This window comes from Neolamprologus multifasciatus, chromosome 15, assembly GCF_963576455.1.
Source record: "Neolamprologus multifasciatus chromosome 15, fNeoMul1.2, whole genome shotgun sequence".
NCBI classification, from domain to species: Eukaryota; Metazoa; Chordata; class Actinopteri; order Cichliformes; family Cichlidae; genus Neolamprologus; species Neolamprologus multifasciatus.
Genome location: NC_140453.1, coordinates 27,841,299 through 27,861,120, shown reverse-complemented (window position 1 = coordinate 27,861,120; position 19,822 = coordinate 27,841,299). Strand labels below are relative to the sequence as shown.

At 42.2% G+C, this 19,822-nt stretch overlaps 1 protein-coding gene across 2 annotated transcripts; it reads right to left on the bottom strand.

Annotated features, from left to right (window-relative positions):
* Positions 1-2,530: 2,530 nt before the first annotated feature.
* On the bottom strand, positions 2,531-19,533 carry mlpha (melanophilin a). 2 transcript variants are annotated; one of them, XM_085133713.1, is made up of 16 exons: positions 19,149-19,533; positions 17,735-17,848; positions 15,247-15,468; positions 15,011-15,123; positions 14,859-14,903; positions 11,647-11,705; positions 11,475-11,564; positions 11,301-11,403; positions 10,604-10,797; positions 10,267-10,350; positions 9,946-10,182; positions 8,725-8,895; positions 7,989-8,150; positions 7,758-7,820; positions 5,495-5,531; positions 2,531-5,345 (listed from the first exon to the last, which is right to left on the bottom strand). In XM_085133713.1, the coding sequence occupies exons 1-16, from the start codon at positions 19,307-19,309 to the stop codon at positions 5,305-5,307; spliced, it is 1,896 nt and encodes a 631-aa protein (XP_084989839.1). In that variant the 5' UTR covers positions 19,310-19,533; the 3' UTR covers positions 2,531-5,304. The 2 variants fall into 2 exon arrangements, with proteins under 2 accessions (XP_084989839.1, XP_084989840.1); XM_085133714.1 differs by lacking the exon at positions 8,725-8,895 and having other exon boundaries at positions 2,536-5,345; positions 7,764-7,820; positions 9,946-10,179; positions 19,149-19,525.
* Between the last annotated feature and the right edge of the window lie 289 nt (positions 19,534-19,822).

Genomic DNA, 19,822 nt, shown 5'->3' with positions numbered 1-19,822 from the left:
CAACTGTCTGACAACAACAGGAAGGTGACACATGTGGAGGAGCTTCAGTCATATCCTGATCATCCAGACAGGTTTGATGTTTTTCTTCATCTGCTGTGTAGAAATGGTCTGACTGTTCGCTGTTACTGGGAGGTCGAGTGGAGAGAAGACGTTTATATATCAGTGAGTTACAGAAGGAAGGAGACAGTGAAGACTGTTTGTGTGGAGACAATGATCAGTCCTGGGTTTTGGACTGTTGTCATGATGGTCCTCGTTCAGTCAGGCACAGCTGCTCTGCATTTCCAACAAGCCTGAGCTCATTAAAATGAATCCAAATGTCTGATTTCTCTTTCTTAATGGGATTTTTCCATCATGGCTGAATAAGTGGACATCCAGTAGTGCTCAGTGTATCAAATATTAAAGGCATTCAGAATATCTCATGTTTCCGTCATTCTATAAAAACAGCTGCTTTTAAAAACTGATCCAATCAAAGAAACTTCCATATTGATCAGATCAATATGTACAGCTCTGACGTCACTTACATGTCCCTGAACTTTTCATGGATGGTGATTTGTGGCCCTCTGCTGGTGAGAAGATGAACTGCATGATGTCAGTTGAATGAACACAGATGACATGAAGTGTTTTTAAATCTGGTTTCATCAGCTTCAACCAACTCTGACTTTCAAAATAAAATCAGTTGATGTGACTGTTTTTGAAAGCTCTTATTTTGGAGGGAGCTGACATTTAATAATCAAATGTCAGTGTGGACACAGTATCTGAGCAGCGATAGGAATACATTTACAGAGCTGTAACTCAGACTGAACACATGGTCGGAGACTCGCTGTGCTTCGGGTCTTTATATTTACAGTCGAACCCCCCCCCCACCAGCTCTGCTCATCTCAGTGAGCTAAACCAGTGCTACCATTAAGAAAACAAATATTATTGATCATTTTCAGAATAAAGTGGAAATGTGGAGATTACAGTTGGTGTTTCAGGACAAACTGCCATGGTTTGAGTTGAGTTGTCTGAGTTGGACAAATCCTACTTCAGAATTGATTTTAGTTGCAAACTAAGAAGTTATCTTTTCACTAACTCATCTACTGACATGTTCAGATTTTTCAGAAAGAATTCAGGAGAAATATCTTTAATTTAAAAAGATTTAATTTGCTTCAGCAGCTGAAATTACAAGTTACAGTCTCTGTGTGAAATCAAGCATCTGTCTTCACACAAAGGATGACCCTCATCGGGCCGTAAAGCTTATATAGTTTGACTATAATGATTATTATGTCTGTCAAACTCTGGCACCCATCCTTATGTCTCCATTCGACCTGCTCTTCAAACTGTTCCCGGCAGGTTTTTGCAGTGCACAGTTTAGGGTAAATAGTCTTCCGCACGGCACATTACAATGTCACTAAATTACCATTAAAGTGCTTTATTGCAACGACTGCAGATCAGTGACAAATGGCATACAGAAACGGAGCTGGGCAAGTGGCTCCTCCTCCTTCTTTCGACCCAGCGTTTTGAGTTATACTTTATTTTGATGCTTATGGTTTATGTTTAAGTTCATTGGGTTTTCTAAGTTAATTTGTTTATTAGTTTCCCCTTGTGTTTTCAACCCCTTTGTTAAGTCTCCCTTGTCCTTTGTGAATTATGTCTGCATGTCTTTGGTTGTCAAGTTGATATTATCATGTCTGCATCTCATGTTTCCTGTTTTATTTTGAAGTTTTGTGTCCTATGTCAGTGTAGTCGGCTTTGCTTTCTTTGTCTCGTTATGTCAGATTTGTGTCAGCTGTTTCTCCATGTATTTCCACTTCCCCTGATCCCCCCTGTGTGTATTTAGTCTGTGTGTTTCTGCTCATGTCGTCTGTTGTTTCTCCTCATGTTTCCGTGTCTCCGGGGTCTTTTTCTATGTTCAGGTTTTTACGACATTCTAAGTTTTGTTTCTTCGTTGCGTGTTTAGCATTTAGTTTCTCCCCAGTGTGTATCTGATTTTTGTTTTTCTACCTTTTTTATCAGCCATATTAAACAGCCCGCTTTTTGTTAATATTCAAGTTTTCTTCCACGTTCTTTGTGTCTGCATTTTAGGTCCTTTCATCAATGCATACACTCTGCCTCTGCCAGACTGTGAGACTGGAAATAAAAACACACACAGTTTGTTGTGTGAAGAAATCAAACATGAGCTGAACAAACAGTAAAGTTTGTAAATAAAAAAAGTTCACATGCTGGTTAGTTTTTCACCTGTGTTTACGTCCAAAGCTCTACCAGTCTGTACACATCTGTATGTTTCATGTTTGTAGAAGTCCTTCAGTCACAACATGGTTCACTTCATCTTTACAAGCTAGCCAGCTAACTTTCTGCTAGCCTCTAACTTAGCTCGTAAATGCTCTTTTTCATGACGTGTGTACATTTAACACTTTTATTAGAGCTGATTGAATTTGGAGTGTTTCATGGGTTTGCTGGATGTAACTGCTAAAGAATCCTGTAATTTTCTCATGAATATATGAAATAAGTTAAAAATGCAGAATTGATTTGATGTTTTATGGATCATAAAGGCAAATGCAGATCAATGTTATCAATAATCAAAGAAACTAAATATGTTAAACTCTAAATGTGATCAGTTCTGATGACCATCCATAAAATCAATACATGGATCAAATAAGAACAGGGTTTGATTTTAAAATTTATTGATCGTATCAGCAGTGATAAGTTCAATAAACAGCTGACCAAAGTCTATAGAAGCTCAGTGGTGCCAGAATTAAACAGAAAAGTAAAAGGTGTCTGTCTGAGCCAATCAAATTGCATCAGAGGAGATTAAGTTTAGAAATGGTTTTAAAGTTAATAGATTTTATTTTGAAATAAAGTTTTTATATCTGTCTTCTGTCAGTCACCAAAAGTTGATTCATTCATCTGGACGTTTTCAGTGGGAGAAATGTTTCATCCATGTGACGTCTTCAGTCTCAGCTGCAGGTTTCTTATAAACAGGACATTTGCATAAAAACTGAAACCAGCCCACTGAAGGAACAATGGGCTGAGAAGTCAGTTCCTTGATCATTAATATGCAAATTCTCATGACCATTGATCAACAACCACTGATCAATAACCATGAGTACCATTCACAGAGAGTTGGGGAATGGCTGCAATCACAGCATGTAAGATGGTGACAGATGTACCCTTAGGCCCCCTCCTCGATTCAGAGATGGTCTTTCCCTTTTCACGTAAATGGCCTCCATGACTCCGCCCTCAAACCAGCGTTCCTCCCTGTCCAGGATGTTACATCCTCATCAGAGTGTCCACTGGCCTGTAGGTGTGAACAGACTGCAGAGTCCTGGCCTGACGAGGAGGCTCTTCTGTGTTGTGCCATCCTCTCACCCAGAGGTTGTTTGGTTTCCCCGATGTATAAGTCCTGCCAATCCTCCTGCACTTAACAGCGTACACTATGTTACTCTGTTTGTGTCGGGGGACCCGATCCTTGGGGTGGACCAGTTTTTGGCGCAGCGTGTTTTGGGGTTTAAAAGCCACAGAGACCCGGTGTTTAGAAAAAATGTGTCTCAGTTGTTCTGATACTCCTGACACGTATGGGATCACTGCAGGTTTTTGCTTAGGCACTGATTGCCCTTCACTCCTGGATTGGCTGGAGCTTTCTTTAGGTGCCGTCCCAGCTTTGACAAAAGTCCAGCTGGGATAACCACATTTACTCAGGGCCTTCTTGATGTGATGTTCTTCTGCTTCCCTGACTGCTGTGTCTGTGGGGATGGTGTTCGCCCTGTGCTGTAGCGTCCTGATGACGCCCAGTTTATGCTCCAGTGGATGATGAGAGTAAAACCTTAGATAATGGATTGGATTTATATAGCACTTTTCAAGGCACCCAAAGCGCTTTACAATGACACTATTCATTCACTCTCACATTCACACACTGGTGGAGGCAGCTACAGGTGTAGCTACAGCTGCCCTGGGGCAGACTGACAGAAGCGTGGCTGCCATATCGCGCCATACTGATCCGTATGTGTAGGTTTACGGTACACATTAGCGTTTAGATGTCCCCCATTACTGATGGAGATCTCACAGTCTAAGAAGGCTAACCTGCCACTTTTCATATCCTCCCTGGTGAATTTGATGTGTCGGTCCACCGAGTTAATGTGATCCGTGAAATGTGAAACGTCCTGAGATTTGATTTTCACCCAGGTGTCATCCACATATCTGAACCAATGGCTTGGTGGTGTTCCAGGGTAGGATAGCAGAGCCCTCTTTTCCACTTCTTCCATGTACAAATTGGCCACGATGGGTGAAACTGGGAGCCCATGGCACACCCATGTTTCTGCCTGTAGAACTGAGCCTTGTATGTGAAGTAGGTGGAAAATATGATCCCTGATGCTGAGAGTGGTCCTGTTGCTGAGGTTGGGGTCATCCTGTAATCTCTTACAAACTACCTCCAACGCTCTGTGACTGGGATGCAAGTGAAGAGAGATGTAACGTCGTACGAGACCATGGTTTCATCTGCCTCCATCATGACATCTCTCACCTTCTCAACAAAATCCAGGGTGTTCTGGATGTGGTGTTCAGAGCTGCCCACCAGCGGGTGGAGGATCGAAGCCAGAAACTTTGGGTTGACCGAGTTGATCATGCAGACAATCGGTCTTAAAGGTGCATCCTGTATCTTTGGTAAACCATACAGACTTGGTGTAGATTCCCCTGGGTACAGCCTGTGGCATGAGATCAAGTCCATAGCCTTGTCTTGTTCTAACTGCTTCAGACAGCCTATCACCGTCTTCCTGTAGCCACTTCCTGGGTCTCGTTTCAGGGGCTCATAAGTATTTTTGTCACTGAGTAGTAACAAAATCTTCTCATGATAGTCTTTCTGGTTTAGCAAATCTGTGCACCTGCCCTTGTCTTCCGGAAGGATGAGGATGTTGTTGTCATCACTAAGTGATGTGAGTGCCTTCCTCTCCTCCACGCTGATGTTGGATGCTGGGGGCTTTGCGTTGCTGAGACAGGCCGAAACTTTGTCAATGTTAAAACGAAATATTTTGGATTCATACATTTTTAAACATTTTCATGTTACTTCATTTCCATGTAATTCTCTCCAGCTGCCTCTGAGCTTCAAAGAAATATTGTAATGATTGTACATTTGAATATTCATTTAGTTTGGTACGTACTTTTTCACGTTTTCTCATATTTTGTCTAAATCTACCAGCTGTAATCGTGTGTCATGTTTCTAACACATAAGCAGCAGCAGTTACAGATAAAAGTTGCTCTTTGAGTTGCTCTATGATGAAGGCTTCATGACGAAGAGGAGCAAGCAGCAGCTGCTGAAGGTCTGTTTCTGCTTCAGAACATGTTGCTGGATTTCCACTGAGTGCCGTTAGCTTCTGAAACAAGAAATGATCATTAACACGGTTCTTCGCTGTTAACGAACACGCATCACAACTTTGTAATGTCATGGCCTGGAGCGTGACTGCAACATGTTTTAGCTTCTTCACTTTAAACGTGCAGAAAGCAACATGAGTGTGTTTCTTACTCTGAAAGTCCTGAGTCGACTTTTTTCTTCCTGAAACCTGCAAAGAAACATGGAAGTTTTTAGCTTAGTCCTGAGTGATGTCAGAAAGAAACTGTTTCCATGCAGCTAACATGGCATCCAGTCAACCGTCTACCTCTGAAAACCAAAACCTGCAGTTCCTCTGGTGTCCACAAGAGGCTCCAGCAGTGACTCAGTCCTCATATACTCCCATGTTAAAATTAGGGATGGGTACCAATATCTGGTACCATGATGGCACTGGTTCTGACATAAACGGTAGTAACCAGACCAAAAAGCAGCGCACATTTCGGTGCTTTTTTTCGGTGCTTTTTTTCCCTGAGCTGTGATACACTTTGGATTCTAGCCAATCATTTTACATTTCCGAGGATAGTAGGCGGGTCCAGGTACGTACGTTCTTTTAGAGCAGAGCTACAGATTAAAAATGCCCAAGGCGAAGCGGTCAAAGTCTGGCTGTACTTCACAGCAAAAGATGCAAACTCAGCAGCTGCAACAAGTGCTTTAAGGTGATACTGTGATACTGTCAAAGGAGGTAACACCTCAAATCTGATGAAACACCTGGCGACGCATAGTGTTTTTTTAAAAGCAGAGAAATGCGCCGTATTTGATAGCTTGCTGCGAGACCTCACACCGAGCACATCTACTGCGGGTGTGGTGCCTGTTATCGGACCCGGAGTTAGCAACATCCCCCAAAATCCCGAAGAGGAGAGTCCTGGCCCCTAGCCCTGCCAGTGTAGGACCGGTTCCAACCAAAGGAGGTGTGTTGTATCAACAGAAAAGGCTAACTTGGTTATCATTTTGCAGAAAAAAAGAGACTGTTCAGAAACCTCTTGTGTTTTTATTTTTAGCAAATTGTGTGTTCTCCATTCTTTAAGCACTGTTTAAGCACTGTTTAAGCACCAGCACCGTTTCAAAAGTACCGGTTTGGCACCGGTATCGGATAAAACCTAAACGATACCCATCCCTAGTTAAAATGTCCAACATGTTTACAGTGTGCTATCACACAAATAAGCTTCACCTGAACCGGACCTCTGCACTGTGTTTGTGCTGTTGGGAGCATTTTAGTGACGTAATGTGACTAATAATATGGCTGCTGTGAGGTTACTGTATGACTGTATGTTACTGAGATCCAGTTCTGCAGAGTGAAATTCTGGGATTTTGAACTGACAGCTCTTCTTTAGCACGTAACTTTACTCTACGGTGGTCCCTCGCTATATCGCAGTTCACTTTTTGCAGCCTCGCTGTTTCCTGGATTTTTTTTAGGTGCAATTTTTCATGCTGTTTTATTATTTTAAACAGTGCATTGTGTTCTGCATACCGATTGGCTGTAGGCCAGTGTCAATTAATCTGGTGCCGTGTCTCCTGTGCAGTACAGAATGCGTTCAGCTTGTCAAATTTACAGAAATCTTTGATCGGTAGCAGTGTGACTCTGAAGAGTTGTACTGTATTGTAACACATCCACGGCAGACCCGACGATATTTCAATGCTTTTCAGGGTACTTTATTTTTTCACCATAGTTGCTGTACACACTCGGCTGCAGCTCTCCCGCTGCCAGCCGCCCACATCACCCACAACAACAACCCTTCCACTCAGACCCAGTACTACTCATTCAGAGCGGCGTGATGAGCCGATGCAGCTCCGGTGCGTCTGCTACTCCTGCAGCTGTGCCACATATATGTTTGTTTTCTCCCCAACAAATACGACAACGTCGACAAAACGTTTTGCAACGCCAAAGGCACCTGCGGGTGTCTTTGGTTTCATTCCATAATACTGGACTTTTGTTTCTACGAAGGTTTGAACTTTGAGAGTGTTTAAACAAGAAATAAAATGTGAAAATGTTCGTGCCTGTCTAGAAGAAGTGTGTAAAGTGTGTAGGGAAGGGTTTTACAGCCTTAAAACATCTATAATAACTGTAAAAACTAAAGTTTGCTACTTTGTGGATTTCACCTATCGTGGGTTATTTTTGGAACGTAACCCCCGCGATAAGCGAGGGACCACTGTACACACTTGTCCAAATATGGTCACCTCTGGAAACAAAAAACCAAGATGGCAGGAACAAACACACAATGGTTATGTGTTCTTCATTCTCTCATTTCTCTTCAGTAACTCAGTCCAGTCTACGCTCTGAGTTTCTCTTCAAAAAGGTTACACTAGAAAAGTGATGACCGTCTAACAGCTGAAACCCGATAACTTTTTGTTCCTGTGAGTGAGCACACGTTAATGTAACCTTGACATCATTTCCTCACACACTGACCTTCTTCTTGGATCCGGCGGCGCTCAGAGCAGCGATTTTACTCTCAATATCAGAGACCTGCAGATGGAACAAACATGAAGGGAAACTGTTGGGTTTGCGTATTAAAAACAGGAAGACTTAAAAAGCTTCCTGTAAGTGAGAAATTTGTGTTTATTCCAGTATCAGCCATTTTGTTCCTAGACACCGCGTAAACATGACCGTGTCCATCCAGAGCCATTGACCCACCTCGCTCTCAGCGCTCTGGACTCTGGCGGCGGTCAGTGCCACCACGTCCTCAAGCTCCGACAGTTCCGAGTCCGTCGTCCCTCCAAACTGATTCTTGGCACTCTGCTCGAGCCGCCGCAGCTTCGACTCCAGCTCGTAGGACTGACCGGCCGTGATGTACACCTAAACAGGTAACAGGACAGACCCCTGGGTCAGCTGACACGCCTCCAGACCACTGAGAATGATGGTGATGACGATGAAGACAGGCCTGAGCATCAGTGAAACACACTGGTTCTCTGACTGACTCAATCACTGAACAGGTAACAGGAGGAGACCTGGTCTCATCAGAGGATGAAGAGTTCAGTCATGAGGATCTTTACATCCTGACATTATGACCTGATGATGAAACTAGAACAAATCCCTTATATTGTACACATTCTCCTGACGGGTCATTTTTACTGATAGCTTTAAGGCTATTGAACAATAATGAGCATAGACCTGGTTTTACCAACTGTTCTGGGGCATGTTTCAAATGATCATGTAACCTTTTCCTAAATCTAGAACTGCTGTAACTGGACTCAAGCTGGACTGAGACTGGACCCAGTGTGTTTGACCGACACCAGCCCTGTCGCTGATGGACGGACACACAACAGCCGGGAAGGTTAAAGCCAGTCCAGACATTTCCGTCATGCTTCGGACGAGGTAGAGGGTTGGGTTTCAGGGACAATGAGGTGTGCAGTTCATGTTGGAGGCTTACATTTTCCTCAAGTTCCCTGAACGCATCATCGGCCTGCTTTACGTCAGTGCCTACTAAGTGGGACCTGTCGATCGGCTCTGAGAGGCCGTACTCGACCATAGCGTTTTCTGTGGCATTAATGGTTCTCAGGACCTCAGTGGTGAGGTCACAGAGGGCGGCGGCAGTCGATCTCTGAAAGCCATGTAGAGGGACAGATGTTAGCAGCTGGAAAACAACATCCCATCCTGCAGCAGCTACCGGGCTGGATGCCCCACAGCACCACAGCATTTCTCGTGTCTGACTTGTGTCTCTGGGAGGTCATGTTGCGATTAAAAAGGACTCTGCACATAAAAAAACCTTTCTACGTTTAAATGTGGTGCACACCTTTTGTTCCTGAAATGGTGGCATGTGTTTCAGACAGACCTGACCACGGTGTTAAAAACTTTCCTGCTGATTCCCCAGCTATGATTCACAGGCAGACGAAGAGGTTTCCCAACACTCAGTGCTTTTACAGATTTCTCCTTCTGTTTGGTGTCACATGACTGAGCAGAGGTTTAGTTTTTAGGTGAACACCTGTACAGGTGAGGGGTCCATGTGGTCCAGGCAGGTAGCTGCTGAGCTTCACAGTAACAGTAACCTAACAGACGGCTGTTAGTCAATGCAGGAGGCAGCAGGTTAGTGAGGACTAGTCCGCGATGCATCAGAAAGAGTTCTCCTCCATCAGGTCACTGGACATCTAGTCTGTAGACGTGGGTTTACTAGGACAGGAACCACACCTCATTTCTCATTATTATTATTATTTTGTCACAGATGGAATAAGAAAACCAATGAGAAGTTTAGAGAAGCGTTCAGTATTTTCAGGAGTGGATGAGGACAAAAACATGAGAATGAAGAAGAAACATGGTGTTCAGAACCATTATAGATGGAGTAAAACAGCGTTTTTGGGGAGAAGCCAAGCCATGCTGTAGAAGCACTGAATGTATCACACATGGGAACCTGGATGTTTATGAGACATCGGACAAAATAAAGAGTTTATTTTGTTCTTTGAAAACAAGGTTAAAAACAAATTTGCCATTAAATGATTGTGCACTGATCCAAAAGTAAGCTTTTATAGCCGAATCACGAGAAATTAGAACATCGGATCCACTGGTGGTCTGAGAAACCTCCAGGTTCCCATTCCCTGGATTTATGGGCTGGAATTCAATGAATTCTGTAAACAGTGGACTGAATCAGTCTTCCTACCTTTTGAGCCTCAGTGGGCATCTCATCACTGGATGAGCTCAGGTGTTTGTCCTTCCGGGAGTTCAGAGTGATTGCTGGGCCACCCTTCAGTCCGGCCAAACCTTTACCCACAGAAAAGGACTTCTTCCCAGCTTCGTCGTCCGAAGACGGGCCCTTATCGCTCAGGTTCCCCGCCAGCTCACTAAGCTTCCTTCTCAGTTTCTCCTCCTCATTCTCAGCTGATGGATTTGATGCCTGCTGTAAAACAAAGTTACAGAATGTTTGTACTGACTGGTTTCAGGAAAGGATCTCACATTACCCCACATCATCATCGCATCTCACCTCGTTTACACCAGGTGTGATCTTTTCCTCCAGGCGGCTCAGCAGACTCTCGATGGCCAACATTCGTTTGCTCAGTTCATTTATCTGCAATGTAAAATCAACATGAACACCAAGGAGATGATTTTGTATGACAAAAAGACTCCATGTCAGTTAACAATATCTCCTGGTTCTTTATGGCTGAGATCATACGGACTGAAACTTTTTTGTACAAAATACCATGAAGAAGAAAAAAAGGCAAAACATAGAATTAAAACAGGTTTTCCAAAAATCAAGAGAAGAAAATCCAATGTTTATGCCACCAAAATTTAATTTCCAGTGACTGGTTGATTGTCCTTACCGGCGGGGCTTGTCCCAGGTTCTCCTGGGAGGAGGTTCTACTGCCCCTTTGGCGGTGGGGTGGTTGTTGGTACATCTGCGGGTACCTCTGGTAGTCCTCCTCGTCTGATGTGTCAACGTACTGCTGCCGGGCCACCGACGAGGTGATCTTGGACAGAGAGCGAGTCCGGACCATCCGATTCTCTCCGTTGTCATCTGATAACAAACACACAAACATGGACACACAAAAACACTCAGGTGGATGCAGATCTACAAAGACGGACAGGTAAGTAAAAACATTCAGGTAAATGTACATGTTGGAAATAAAAAGCAGCATGTCGGACATCCAAAGTAGAAATTTTATCTAAACCTGATAATAAGTAAAATTTAGTCTGACAGGCTTGTTTTGAAGGCCTCTGTTTGATGTGATAAATCTGTGAAACAAAAGCTGTGATTCCTCCAACAGACAGCAGGTGGAGCCCCAGTGAAAACAGCTACAGGACAAACAGCATTTCCATTAATTCCCGCATTTCCATAGGGTTACTCCCAGAAGTTTTCTGTGGGAAGGTCAATCATGGTGGACAGATTCTGTGGGCCCCAGTAACCCCCATATAGACCACAGTGGTTTAAACACTTTATTTTGTTGGACATGTGTAATTGGTTGTGCATTTTGGGACCTGCACCATGTTGCTGGAAGACCGGTACGCTGGTATACTGACCAGGTCTCGTGGCATATCGGTCCAGGCTCTTCCTGCGGTTTCCTCTGTGGCTGTTGTGGCCGTGGTCCACATCATTCCTATAGTACCGATCATCCTGCTGCTGCTGTGAATCCAAAGTTACACACATGGTTTTAGATCTCGTTTTTATGTTTGCTTTTCATAACTTTGACTTACCTGCACAGACGGACGGCGTGAGTGAGGCAGATAATCCTCACTGTCAAAGTCCATAGGATGAACAGACAGCAGACGTTTGTTCTTCCTCATCTGAAAACACATCAGGTTAGGCCTGAATGTGGATTATCTCATAAAACAGATGTAGAATCACATCTTTATCACTGTTTATTACCACTTTGTAGCGCTGACCCTCGAATTCTCCTTGATCATCCTCATTGCCATTATACGCGTCTGAAAATGCAACATGCTTTGTCATTATTCTGTCCAGGTTTAGTTTTAGATGATGCTCCTTTTGAACCATTTGATTCCACAGTTAATTTTGAACAGTGCTTTATAAAAAAGCAAATCATTATTAATGTGTACACATTTGTATGTATACCACATGGTTAATTATGGAGTTCCACAAGGTTCTTTACTAGGACCAAGTCTATTCACATTATACAGTAGGATGCAAAAGTTTGGGCAACCTTGTTAATAGTCAGTATTTTCCTGTATAAATTGTTGGTTGTTACAATAAAAAATGTCAGTTAAATATATCATATAGGAGACACACACAGTGATATTTGAGAAGTGAAATGAAGTTTATTGGATTTACAGAAAGTGTTCAATAATTGTTTAAACAAAATCAGGCAGGTGCATAAGTTTGGGCACAAAAAAAGAAATGAAATCAATATTTAGTAGATCCACCTTTTGCAGAAATTACAGCCTCTAAACGCTTCCTGCAGGTTCCAATAACATAAGATAACCATTATTAGTCCCACGCGTGGGAAATTTGTTTTGTTACAGCAGTGGACAGTGCAAAGTTGCATAGAAAAATTAGAAGAAAAAAAAACACTGGAATAATATATCCATAAGATACTGTACAAAATAGAATAGAATAAAATTAAATTAAAATAAAATAAAATACTATATACAGTCGAATAAAATAGAATAGAAATGCTATATACAATATGAGTAAAAATACAATGATGCCAGGAAGAGTATTGCACTTAGTGTTATTGCACATGTGTGGATGTGTTTAATCAGTTGAAGTCTTTGTTGTGGAGTCTGACAGCAGTGGGGAGGAAAGACCTGTGAAATCTCCGTCCCACACCGTGGGTGCTGCAGCCACTGAAGGAGCTGCTCAGTGCTGTCAGAGTCTCTTGCATGGGCTGGGAGATGTTGTCCAACAATGAGAGTCTGGATTGTGGTTGAAGGTATTTTTGGACCATTCCTCTTTACAAAACATCTCTAGTTCATCAGGTTTGATGGCTTCCGAGCATGAACAGCTCTCTCTAACTCACACCACAGATGTTCAATAATATTCAGGTCTGGGCTGAGATGGTCGTTCCAGAACGTTGTACTTGTTCCTCTGCATGAATGCTTTAGTGAATTTTGAGCAGTGTCTCGTTGTCTCGTTGAAAGATCCAGCCCCGGCGCAGCTTCAGCTTTGTCACTGATTCCTGGACATTGGTCTCCAGAATCTGCTGATACTGAGTGGAATCCATGTGTCCCTCAACTTTGGCAGGATTCCCAGTCCCTGTACTGGCCCCACACCCCACAGCGTGATGGAACCACCACCATATGTTACTGGAGGCAGCAGCTGTTTTTCTTGCTGTGTTCTTTTTCCTCCATGCATAACGCCTCTTGTTATGCCCAAATAACTCAGTTTTAGTTTCATCAGTCCACAGCAGCTTATTCCAGAATGAAGCTGGCTTGTCCAAATGTGCTTTAGCAAACCTCGAGCGGCTCTGTTTGTGCTGTGGGCGGAGCAAAGGCTTCCTCTGCATCACTCTCGCATACAGCATCCCCTCGTGTAAAGTGCGCCGAGTGTTTGAACGATGCACAGCGACTCCATCTGCTGCAACATGATGTTGTAGGTCTTTGGTGCTGGTCTGTGGGTCGACTCTGACTGTTCTCACCATTTGTCGCTTCTGTCTACCCGGAAAAAAATTTTGGTCTGCCACTTTGAGCCTTAACTTGAACTGAGCCTGTGGTCTTCCATTTTCTCAATATGTTCCTAACTGTGGAGACAGACGGCTTAAATCTCTGAGACAGCTTTCTGTGTCCTTCCCCTAAACCATGATGGTGAACAATCTTTGTCTTCAGGTCATTTGTGAGTTGTTTTGAGACCCCAGTGTTGCTACTCTTCAGAGAAAATTGAAAGATGAGGGAAACTTACAATTGACCCCCTTAAATACTCTTTCTCATTATTGGATTCACCTGTGTATGTAGGTCAGGGGTCACTGAGCTTACCGAGCCAATTGCAGTTACAATAATTAGTTCTACAGGTTTTGGAATCAATAAAATGACAACAGTGCCCAAATTTATGCACCTGCCTGATTTTGTTTAAACAATTATTGCACTTTCTATAAATCCAATAAACTTCATTTCACTTCTCAAATATCACTGTGTGTGTCTCCTATATGATATATTTAACTGACATTTTTTATTGTAACAATGATTTATACAGGAAAATAATGACTATTAACAAGTTTGCCTAAACTTTTGCATCCCACTGTACATGTGAGACATGTATTTTCACTGCTATGCAGATCACACACAACATTATCTATGAGCCAGATAACAATGGTAAATGGACTGGTTCTTATATAGCGCTTTTCTACTCTGTCCGAGCACTCAAAGCGCTTTATAGAGCTAATTCATTCACCCAATCACACCCATTCACACAAGCACTTCTAACCTTAAGTGCTAAGTATCTAACATTCATACACATTCACACTCCGATGGATGCATCAGAGAGCAACATGGGGTTAGTATCTTGCCCAAGGATATTTGGCATGCAGACTGGAGCAGCCTGGGATTGAACCACTGACCTTCTGGTTAGTGGCTGATCTGCTCTGCCACCTGAGCTACAGCCACCCCAAACATAACACACACCAATTACCGTAGTTTTGGACCCAGATTACCCCGCGAGGCTCCTGACTACTGTAGCTGTAATACATCAAGCGGTGTGGCTTCGTAGCTTACCAAAGTCATACTAAAATGGCCTGTATATGTATTTGTATTTGTATAGCGCTTTACTAGTCCCTAAGGACCCCAAAGCGCTACACAACCAGTCATCCACCCGGCGAGGCTGCCGGACACTGGCGCCACCGGGCCCTCTGACCACCACCAGTAGGCAACGGGTGAAGTGTCTTGCCCAAGGACACAACGACCGAGACTGTCCGAGCCAGGCCTCGAACCGGTCTTTTGATTGGCTAAGTCCCGGTGATGTTTGGTGAGTCTTAGCTTTGGACCAGCAGCTGTTACCTTTACATGATTAATTTGAACCTTTGCCCATAATTACCAGGAACATTTGACAGTAACATATAAATAGCATGGTAAATAGGAAGAAAATTTCCAATTGAAATCTATTAATAGTAAAACATTTAAGAAACTCACGACTGTGGACATCCGGCATACTCTGCGTGTCATCATCAAGCCCACCTGAAGCACCAACACAAGTTGTCTGTTAGCGTGTAACCCCAATAAAACCCTAAAAAGCTCACAGTTGACTCATTATCTCTGAATTCTTTAACATAAGGCAAACTCACCTTCTCCGTTCAGCCTCTTGTACAATGACCTCATCACTTTGGCACTACCAAAGCGTTTGAAACGGTTTCTCACGTTGTCATGGTACCAGCCCAGAGTCCCGATCTTGAGCACCCTGAACAACACAAGTGCAGAACATAGAGAATATAATAAACATCTACCATAAAAGAAACTACCATGACCACCAAATAACTCTGAGCTTACGCTGACGCAGTGCTCTCTGCTGCCGGAGGCTCACCTGTTCATGCGGCAGTTGTCGCACACCCAGCCGTGCTCCTTCTTGTTGTAGCGGCTGCAGGACTTGCAGGTGTAAATGCGACAGTCCAAACACTGGCGTTTGCTGTTGACCAGGAACTTGAAGGGCTGCAGGCAGCGGATACAAAGCGAGTCGGACAAGTTGCTCTGAGAGCCCAGCAGGTCTCGTTTTGAGTCCTCCTTCTCAATCTTATTCTTCAGCTCACTGCAAAAGACATGAAAAGTTAGTCCCTGAGTTCATCGTGGAGTAGAGACCTTGAGGTTTGGAAACTTCAGCAAAAATAGCTGCAGCTCCCTAAACAAATATAACATATGAACATAGATTTCATAAAAGTAGAATACTCTGACCAATCCAAGGAATGCACAAACGACTAAAACCATAACAGAGAACTTCTTGAGGAATTTTGAGGATCTGAAGGAAGACCTGATGATGAAGATCTGGAAGATCAAACACTAGAAACAAAGGCGTTGACATTTCGTTTGAACAGTGTGGTGATGGATTTGCTTTCCAGAACAAAGAGCAGGTAAATCTGTGCTTGAGATGTTTGGCTATGTTTGGTTAGTGCCTAGATCTTTATTCAATCAGGCTCGTGATCAGAGTAAAGCACCAAAGGATCAAACCTCAGCAGCATGCTCCACAAAAACGGGTTACCTCTGTGAAAGGTCGGCTGATGCCAAATATCCAAAGCTCCAGATCACAAGGTGCAAACAACAACTCAAATTCCACTCCAGCTGGTCTTATAGAAACCTTGACCCTCGCTGACAGGTAGAATAAAAAACAAAGGAAGAAGAACCAGAACCAAGGAGCTGTTTCCCTCTGGAGACGGAGCTACCATGGACTGTTGGGTGAAGGTATTAATTATTAAACTGATAAAAAAAAACCAACGTGAGACTTCGGTTCTTTACATCTTCACAGAGAAGAGAGGGAACAGCAGTCATAAAGACGATAAATGACCAATCTGTGACTCACCCACAGCCCCTCACTAACTGGCTCTGAATGAATCGTGTGTTCTCCCTGCTTCATGTGATCCATCACTTTAGCAATGTCCACATGGAGGCCCACCAGCCTCAGACTGAGAGGGGCTGAGCCACAGAAACCTTCAGAGTATGCGACGACCACAACTGCAAGTCAGATCTGTTTATCTGGCAATGGGTCACAGGGACAGGAACGGAGAGAGACCTCCCTCTGCAACCACCTCATCTAGCTTATCTGGAGTAACACAGAGGCCTTCCCAGGCCAGCCCAAGGATCTAATCTCTCCTGCTGTCCCGGATCTACATCAGGCCTGCTCCTCCTGGTAGGAGCTGGCAGTGTGCTTCTTTTGAACTCTAGTCCAAATCCCTCCCAAAAGTCTGATCTCCTCACCTGTCCAGTTCAGGTGAGGAGATCTGAACTGGACTGTTCATGAGTCCACAGTACAAAAAAGTCTTCTTACAGATTTCATTTTGGCTTCTTTCATAGTTTTAAATGTGGAATTCTGATCAGTTTTTATTGATTTCTCGGTTTGTTTTGTATGCTTGTTAAAGGATGAAGATGACAACATGTTCCTGATGATTTCTCTCCAGTCATGAGTCCCCGTGAGGCTGCTCCCTCCCCCCTGGGGCTGATGGGAGTTGGAGTGTTTGGAAGAGACACAGAGCGTCTTTGTGAGGCAACTCCGTGTGACCGGGGCGTGATCGAGTGCAACAACAACAACGTCTTTCACGCTGGAATTCCTGCAAACTTCACATGAACGAAAACAGTTCAAACTCCAGGACTCACACAAAGTTTAGCTTCAGAGTCACAGAGAGAAAGTCTGGGAAAGTCTGGGGTTTATCTAAGACACAGGTAGTGGACTCCAGGCCTCGAGGGCCGGTGTCCTGCAGGTTTTAGATGTGTCCTTGATCCAACACAGCTGATTTAAATAGCTAAATGACCTCCTCAACATGTCTTGGGGTTCTCCAGAAGCCTGTTAATGAACTAATCATTTGATTTAGGTGTGTTGACCCAGGGTGGGATCTAAAACCTGCAGGACACCGGCCCTCGAGGCCTGGAGTCCCCTGATCTAAGACTCATATCAACTCTGAGAGGAAAGCCAAAAACAGCTCAAAATTCACTGAGATAATGTCTGAAGTTCATTTCAGTTTGTTTGTTTTTACTGTGTTTACTTTTGTTTCACTAACCTGGCAACATATTTGATGCTTAATCAGTTTTAAAAAGGACTTAATTCACTCTCTGATTCTTTGTACATTGATTGATTTTTGATTTGCCTGTTTTTTGCCCAATTTTTAATAACACTGAATACATACAATATTCAAACTTCCATCAAAATGTGTAGAAGCTTCAAAGCATTTTTTATTTATTTTGTTTTATTTCTGCAGCAAGAATGTTCTGTGTGATATTATTAATGCTGATATTTCAGCTTCAGTTTGAAAAACACCCTGAAACTTTAGTAATGTTTCTGATATTTGTACATGAAAACATGAAAGTACCTGAGTCTCTCTTCTTCTTTCTTGCGGAGGTTGAAATCTCGTTGAATCACCTCCCAAACATGTTTGGCCTCTTCGTCCGTTAGACGGGAAAGATCCAGCTTGTGCTCCATGACACTAAAAGAATCACTCAATCAATCAATCAAACAATCAATCAAACAGTCATATGAGGTGGCAGTTGTGGAGTTCTTCAGGGTTTCGTTGTTGGTCCTCTGCTTTTAGTAACAAGGTTTTCTTTTTTTAAGTTGTATAACTTGTTAAAATGTAAGAATATTCTAGAAATACTTGAGGTAATGAATAAAATATTTTAGAAAAATATCGTGCATATATAATACTTTGATAATAAAAGCATGAAAAAGACAAAAGTTTTCAGATAAAAAGAACTTTTCACTTAACAAATCTTTAGAACAAGATTTTGTGATAACACATTTTAGACAAACAAAATCCTGTTAAAATGAAGGTTTTATAATTCAATATAATGAGAAATTTGAAAACAATATCTTAGTAAATAAATAAATAGTAAGTCTTTAATATTTAAACATAAATTTAGAAATACTTTGAGGCAAAAGAACATCATGCATTCAAACTGACATGAAAAAATATAATTATTAGAAAAACAATGATAATAAATCCACAAACACTCCGAGTCTGTCGATCCACCCGCAGCTCACAAAGGTATCGTGGGCAGATCACATGACATATATTGTTTAATTAAAAATATGTATGAATAACTATGTATTGAGCATTTTTAAAGTAGGCAGATCATTTGGACCTGATCATGTTAGAAGCTATAAAGCTGCTGGCACCCCTGCTGTAAAATAATAAACAAAATAAAGTAAAAATCAAAAATTAGAATAAATACTTTAAAATTTTCTCTTGAATGTGTATTGTTATTTTTTCCATAAGTATTTGGTTTGTTTTATAATTAAATTTAAAAAACCCATAAAAGAAAATTTATTTTTTGTTGACACAACTCACAATTTCAAAAAGATTAAGCTTGATTTTTGCTCTAATTATAAATAATCAGATTTGAGGATGTCCAGCTGCTGAAGTCTCTTTTACTTTGAAACATATGAGATGAACATGGTTCAGTGTCAGCTGCTGGTCTGTCACCACACCCACAGACTAAACTCTCACTAAATTTAAACCTCAATCTGCAAAAATATTTACAATAAAAGACTTTCCAAATAAAAGTCTGCCAGGCTAAAAACAACAATAATTTACTGTTTATGTGCCTTCAGAATAAAAGCTTCTCCGCAGTATGAAGTTAAATAAAGACAACTCAGTGAGCGCTGTGTGATATGTTGTGTGAGACAGAGGCTTCATTCAAAGCTCAGATTAGATTTAAAAACTAATTTGTTTAAATTTAAAGTTCATAAATGAGATTAAAATTCAGTGAAAAACAGTAAAAACTCACCCGATGGTTGTGTCTGCAGCTCGATGATGAGATGAGCGAAACTGAACTGAGAACCTCAGCTGATCACATGACAACACCTCTTGACACAGACACACACACACACACACACACACACACACACATACAGACACACACACATTCACACAAACACTGTAACACATCTGCAGGCTAAACTTTGAAAAACGAAATCAGACATCCACAGTGAAGACGACAAACATCAGGGACACAAACTGAAATTAAAAGTGTGACAAGTGTGAAGTATTCAGAGCTCAGTTTGTCCAACAGCAGGTCATGAGACCTGAGATCATTTGACATCATCAAACGCTCGGTGAAGACTTTTATTCTGACATCGAAGATATGACTGAACACACATTAGATATTAAGACTTAATACTAGATAACAAGATAATAAATACAAAAAAAACTTATTCTGCATGAACTTGAGTGTATTTATCTTTAATAATAATAAATGTGACTGTAAGTCACTTACAAACATAAATACACATGATATGGAGAGAATCTGATAATGTTGTTGATAATAATTTAATGTCTTATAACATGATGTCATAAAATCACAAGGTTTTCTGTCTTGGCTCTCGGCGAAGGCGGTCGCACTTTTCTCCTCTCCTCCTCTCCCTTATCTTTCCTGCTTAGCTCTTATGTCCTTGTCTAGTC